This window comes from Aethalodelphis obliquidens, unplaced genomic scaffold (genome assembly GCF_003676395.1).
Source record: "Aethalodelphis obliquidens isolate GAN/ISIS:26980383/991018 unplaced genomic scaffold, ASM367639v1 scaffold7, whole genome shotgun sequence".
NCBI classification, from domain to species: Eukaryota; Metazoa; Chordata; class Mammalia; order Artiodactyla; family Delphinidae; genus Aethalodelphis; species Aethalodelphis obliquidens.
Genome location: NW_020837951.1, coordinates 57,449,194 through 57,455,655, shown reverse-complemented (window position 1 = coordinate 57,455,655; position 6,462 = coordinate 57,449,194). Strand labels below are relative to the sequence as shown.

Sequence of the window (6,462 nt, the reverse complement as noted above, 5' to 3'; positions counted from 1 at the left end):
TGTAGTCCCTTCACATTATGTACAGGTAGCGTATAAGAAATTTGATTCTCTCTTCACACAGACATTGGGTCTACTATGGCTATGTCACCTAACCAGTTTTGTCACGTATTGGGAAACTGATACCGTGTTGGGTCGGGAATAGCAAATGGCATAATGCAGATAATCGCTTAGCAAAGTGTCTAGCATACAGTCAGGCAGAAACTACTTAACTCTTTTTAAGTCAAACACCTCTAACCTTTTTAAGTCAAACACACAGGGGAAGTGACATGCCCGAGGTCTCACCTTTCCTATTAGACAGGATACTTAGAAACCCAGACTTTTCCTCTAAGGAGACTGCGAGTTGAGACATTTAGGGAGTTGGCTAAATTCTTAAAAGGACTGGGAGGGAAAAAAAACTGGCCTCCGTCATGACCAAGGTTTTCGCCACAGAACACCCGTATAGCAGTCCACCTCCGTCTTTTCCCTCCTCCGAGGCAAGCAAGAACTACATTTCCCAGCGGCCCTCGGGCTGCTTCCGGTGCAGCGCGCCAGCGCTCTGTTTCCGGGCACATCTTCTACGTCAGTTCGTGGGAAGGTTCCTACGGCTGAGACCGAGCTCTTAATCATGGGTTCTTCCGTTTCCCAGCCACTTGAGCCAGTCAAGGAGGTTGCGCCTCCTGAGGTCGCCTCCTCCGCCAACCCCGTGCCCGTCATTGCACCCGGAGCGCTGACCCCTCCAGCGGAAGCCCCTCTGTTTAATAACTGCTGGAGCTGTCGCGTGCTCTCCGGGTCCGGGCTGATAGGGGCGGGCGGGTACGTGTACTGGGTGGCACGGAAGCCCATGAAGCTGGGATACCCCCCGGGTCCAGGCACGATTGCGCAGATGGTCTTCGGCATCAGTGAGAGTTCGGGGCACTACCCTTGGGCTGGGGGAAGAGGGAGAAGAGGGGCGCAGCCACGTGGGCGGGGGCGGGGCGCCCGGGTTGGCCACGTGGCGGCAGGCATTTACCACCACCCCCCAAGATGGGGGTGGGGAGAAAAAGTTATTGGGAAGCTTTTCTTTCTTTCTTTTTTCTTAAATCACAATATTTTTTTTGAGAACTCTTACTGGCCTCAATCTTTTTAATCCTATCAAAAGCTATTAAAGATAGGTATGAATACAGTAGTCCTATTTTCCTGCACAGAGAGTTCGAAGTCAGACACCCAGGATATGACACAGCTAGCCTTTGATTCCCAGCTTATCTGTTACCAAAACCCATGCTTCTTCTCTAGATTGTGGAGAAGGCCTGAGTGAGGGCACTTGACCTTGGTTTAAGAACTTTGGCTTTGAAGGTAGATTGTAGACATGGGTTCAAAGCCCACATACTAAGGTCTACCATTGGCTACTGTGGTCCACAGTTCTTATTTGTAACAATAGTACGTGATTGTCAAGCTGTCGTCCAGTAAAATGTAGTGATTTTTTTAGCGCTTCAGACCAACTGAGTGAATAGAATTTTAAGTTTTCAGATCTCTTACCTTCTTAATTAGATTACCCAGATCAATTCCCTTTTAGTAACTTTCTTGCTTTGGGGAAGTAACAATTTTTTTTTTCTCTCAACTTTCCTTTCCTGAGCTTCACTTTTCTGTAAGATAGAAATAATGGTAATTGTATCTTCAAGGAGTATTATGAGGGTTAAATGAGTTGATGTATATGAAAGCACCTGGTAAATTGAAGTACAACATAAAGAATAAAGTACTGTTGTTTTTTCCCTAGGCATTGCTTGCTGGGGTGTCGTCATCCTGTCAGACCCCAAAGGGAAGGCCTTCCGCGCTGGTTGAAGTACCACCACTGAATGTGTCATCTCTCGGCGTCCCCATGACACACAGAACAAGCATGGGGCGTATGGATGTTCTGGACAGACACATGGACATTGGCAGACTCAGTCCTGCAGATACTATAAGACTGAAGAGACAAACATAGGTTGTCATTCATTGGCCATGAGTGTTTCTGGCCTTCGCAGGTTCCACAGGGACCAATAAATCCCTCAGAGAAGAGGTTCTTTGTGTTATTTGAGGAAGGAGGGTATAATTTTTAAAAAATACAGAGGAAATGATAAACCAAATGAGAAAGTGAGCTAAAGTTATTTTAAATAGTTCTATCTACTTCTCCTATGGTTGGGTCAACACCTATCCACCTCATCCTGGATAGGCATCATGCAATAGGCAGAAATACATAAAACATTTATCTGTGTACTACGCATACTTCCCAAGGCATTGTCAGATCCATGACTTTGTGAGAGTTTCCCAGCTACTCTGAGGAGGTTATTTCATTGGTGGTAAGTGAACCTTAAAAAACAGAGTCCTAGTGATTTGCCCAGGGTCATTCAGCAAGTCAGTGATAGACTTAGGACTTGTTCTTGTCCAGTTGTTCTTGTCTTTCAGAACTAGGATTGTTCCAGAAAGGCAAGAATTACCTTTATGAAACAATTAGATAATCATAAAAATCAGCATAAAATAAAAAGCTCAAGTACCAAAATATTTGAGAGGAGTTCAAAGTCTTTTGTGCTTTGTGTGTGGGGTGAGAGGGGAGTGTGGCGGGGGTTGGTTCTTTTTCCACAAGCACAGGAAAGGTTTCTATGATGAAATTTAGTTGCTTTTGAGATAACTTAATATTAGACACTTTCTTTTTAAGAGAAGTCTGCTTCCAACCAGTTTTTTAATTTCTGAAATACTATGGCTTCTCTATAAAGTTACATGTAGCTATTTTTCAGAGCAGAAAGGGACTCTTAAATTTACCTGCCAATCACAACGTGTAAATTTTGAATGATAGGTTGAGTAAGTAGAGTACCTTTAGGGCTATTTTTCTAATATTGTAAAGAAGGGCCCAAGTCTTTTAAGCCTCACAAATGACAATAAGTCTCTTGCATTGTCTACACCAGAATTCATGGCATGGATGGTTATATATCTGTGCAGTTGAGAAGACATTGCAACATAAGGCAAACAACAAAGTATTTAAGTGAAATGTACAATTCAGTCATGTGATGTTAGTGAATATAGAAGTTTTAAATTAGAAGGGACCAGAGGGGACCCAAAGCAGGGTACTTCCTTGAGGGCCCATGACACTAAAATGCTAATGTAGACAAGTTACTACCTGCTTTAAAAGGCAAGCCATTCTGTTGATGGACAGCTGTAGTTCTAACATTTTCTTAGTTTAAACCCAAACTGGGTTTAAACCCAGTTTGTTGCTGGTCTTGGCTTGACTTACTGGATACATAGAGTAACTCTTAAAACTTATATATTGTAATATAATTGTAACATCTTTCCCAGAATTTGTACTAGTATGAATCTTTAACCAAGTAAGAGCTTTTAACAAATAAACTTGCCCACTCATCAGATATATTGCCAAAGTATGTTTGGTTCTTCCCAACTTGGAGTCACTTAACTAGGTGTGAGCAAAGTATTGTTCTACCATGTCTATAGGCAGTTGGGAATAATGCTCCCCTCCCCCCCAAAAAATAGAACTTGTAGTTAAAAATTGTTTCATTTTGTTTTTCTTTTGAGGTGTGTTCCAAAATTTGCTTTGATTTCTGCTGGTGGTAAGTCAGAGATCCTGGTTTGTTTTAGGGATGACTTCAGAGAGAGAAGAGACATTGCCTTAGTCCTGCAATGCAGGAAGTGCATTTAGTGTCCCTATTATCTTCCCTTTTCTTGGGATGAAGTGGGGTGAGCAGGACAAACAGGCTCAAGAATCAAGGGACTATTACTCAGTAATTTAAGAACACCAGCTTAATTATGATTTATGGGCTTTAGAATCTCTTCACAGCATGGAAATGAGAGTTTATAATTACCGTTAGCAAAGAAAGGAGAAAAAAGTACAAAAATAGGTAATTTGAAATGAACTTAGAGTTTTCCCTGGGACACAGATCAAAACGTGAGTATACATTCAAATATTGACATTTTTCATGATGTCCAAGATACCTATTAGCACAGCCTTTACACAGTAAAAACTTTGATGTCTCCAGATGATCAAGAAATCATTACACCATCTCTTGTTGCCTTTGTGTATTGCACTGAGTAATCTAGAATCCGGTGACCAACTAAGAATATGTCTGAACATATTAAAAGACCTGAATATAGGTTGATCTTTAGGATCTTGCTGTGTGTTGGGGGAGAGGTAAGGGGTCTCGTTTTTTCCTAGGCCAACTGCTGGGCAGCTGTTGCTTGCAGCACTGGTGTAGGCCAAATGCAGATCAATCTAAAAAGTTCTGGAGTTTCACCTGACCAGGACCCATTGCAGAGACAGCTGTTGCTGGCAGCCCTAGAGGTTAAGCATTTCAGCCGTGATTTGTACTTCACTGCCACCCTTAGCTTAGCATTTGCCCCTTGCTCCTTTTTATTACTGGTTTCTCAGCCTAGCTGTGTCTGAATTAGGGGCCTCTTGAATGATGCCACTTGATTTGACAATGGGAAATGTATTGCTCCTGAATTAAATATATGTTCAGGGCAAGCACATGTTCAAGTACCCCCTCAAACCAGGCTTGACCTCAACTGATTTGTTGCCAGGACTACATTGATCAAACTGACACTTCTCAAATCTTGCAGTGAGGAATAGTAAGCAATTTTGAGTTGAAAAGCTTTAGTGTGTGTGTGTGTGTGTGACAGATAAATCCTTGCCTTGACCCAAAGATTATTTAGGTGTTACGAGCAAAGAGTCAGAGGTGAAAGACCTATAATTATACATCATTCAGAGGTATCCTGAGAGCATGGAGAAAAAATATGTCACTCTTCTAAATGCATGTCTCTTAGCCTTTGAGATAATTCAGCAACTTGTCATTCAAAGGTAAATGGAATGTAGAGAAATAGCCAAAAGGGCAAATGTTAAATGCAGCAGTGCCACTAAAAACCACTGCTCAGTCCTGTGACTGAACTTGCATATGCTTCAGGAGTGTGGTAGACAGGATTCTTAAAATGGTCCCCCAAGGTTCCCAACCCCTGGGTGAAAATGTACCTTCTCCCAGTTATTCAAACACCATTCTAGGTGCTGCTGTGAAGGAAATTTGCGGATGTAATTAAGGTCCCAGGTCAGTTGATCTTAAGATAAGGAGATTATCTACATGGGCTAATCACATGAGCCCATTAGATCTCAGTCCAGACATCAGAGACTTGAGAAGCCGAAGATTCCTCCAAAGCAGGAGGGGGAGTCAGTGCATGGGAAGTGCTTTGGAGGCTGGAAGAAAGCAAACATCTACACTGAGAATTTCCTGTGGGGGCCACGTGACAAGGAATGGCAGGCAGCCTGGAGTGATCACCAGCCAACAACTCAAAGGGAAACGTTCTGCAACTGGAAGGAAATGAATTCTGCCAACCACCTGTGAGCTTAGAAGAGGGCCTGTGAGAACCAAGAACCACAGCCGGCCTTGGTTTCATCCCAGTGAGACCCGAAGCAAAGTATCTATGCTGTGAAACTGGAGATAATAAATTTGAGTTGTTTTAAGTTGTCAAGTTTGTGGTAATTTGTTACATAGCATAGGCGATGAATACAAGGAATCAGAAGTGTTTTGAGGTATCATAGTCATAGCGGAACAGAGCAGAACCCTGTGGCCCCCTCCCCCCAAGTACAAAGGCCCCTCTGTGTCCCCTGCCTCTTGTTTGTAGGAAAGCTGAAGTCTCCCAGGCCTCCCAGAGTCACAAGAGAGCACACTCAAGCAGTTAATGATTAGGACAATAGAGTCATAGACTCAGTGTCTGATGAAAGAATGGGATTAACACTATTGCTCATAATAATATATATCTTTGTGGGCATTAGAATAATTGTAGCTTGGTCTGCCCATATATGTAAGCAAGCAACTAAAATTGTCAGCAAAGAGATGCTGCAGACCCATGTCAAGATCTTCCACTCTGAAAATAACAGCACCCTATATCAGCATGAAGAAGTTACAGAAGATGGACCTTCACCCCTAATCTCATAGAAATGGAATGATGTCTGACAAGTGGGGATTTGTAGGCAGCTCTTTTGCCCCTTTCCTGTAGTCTATTTCTATTCCCCATAAACCTTAATTATAAAAAGGAGATCACTAGGTAACATTTAACCTAACTCTTGACTTCTCCTCTACTGAATGTACACAGTGCCCTGCTTGACCTGTTGATTCCTTTCCTGGATTAAAAGGAGTAAGAACGAAAGGTTAAGTAGTTAAAGAATGACTGACTCTCTACCCCTGGCTTCCCCCTTAGCAAATTTGCAGGCCAACCAAGCAGGCAAGAGAGCATCCAAAGGAAGATCAGAAGTCAGCAGGTCTGCACACAATGGAAAAATGAAGAATCTGATCTCCTACTCTGATGATTAACTGAGGTTGTTTCCCCTTTTTCCCTCTGAAAATTGTCATGGCTGAACAGAATCTTTGGAGTTGGTCTCCAGACATGAGTCCACCTCCTCCCCAAATTGCCAGCTCTTCTGAATAAAGCGCCTTTCCTTTCTACTGACGCTTGCCCCTCAGTTATTGGCTT

At 42.8% G+C, this 6,462-nt stretch overlaps 1 protein-coding gene across 1 annotated transcript; it reads left to right on the top strand.

Annotated features, from left to right (window-relative positions):
* The first annotated feature begins 570 nt into the window (after positions 1-570).
* On the top strand, positions 571-1,912 carry DMAC1 (distal membrane arm assembly component 1). The gene is made up of 2 exons (XM_027105856.1): positions 571-878; positions 1,733-1,912. The coding sequence occupies exons 1-2, from the start codon at positions 605-607 to the stop codon at positions 1,795-1,797; spliced, it is 339 nt and encodes a 112-aa protein (XP_026961657.1). The 5' UTR covers positions 571-604; the 3' UTR covers positions 1,798-1,912.
* Positions 1,913-6,462: the final 4,550 nt, after the last annotated feature.

What these genes read in the sequence shown, in the direction of transcription:
- DMAC1 (XM_027105856.1), top strand. Translation starts at nt 605, where the DNA reads ATGGGTTCTTCCGTTTCCCAGCCACTTGAGCCAGTCAAGGAGGTTGCG. An exon ending in GCAGATGGTCTTCGGCATCA is followed by an intron (nt 879 to 1,732) that starts GTGAGAGTTCGG and finishes TTTTTTCCCTAG; the next exon opens with GCATTGCTTGCTGGGGTGTC.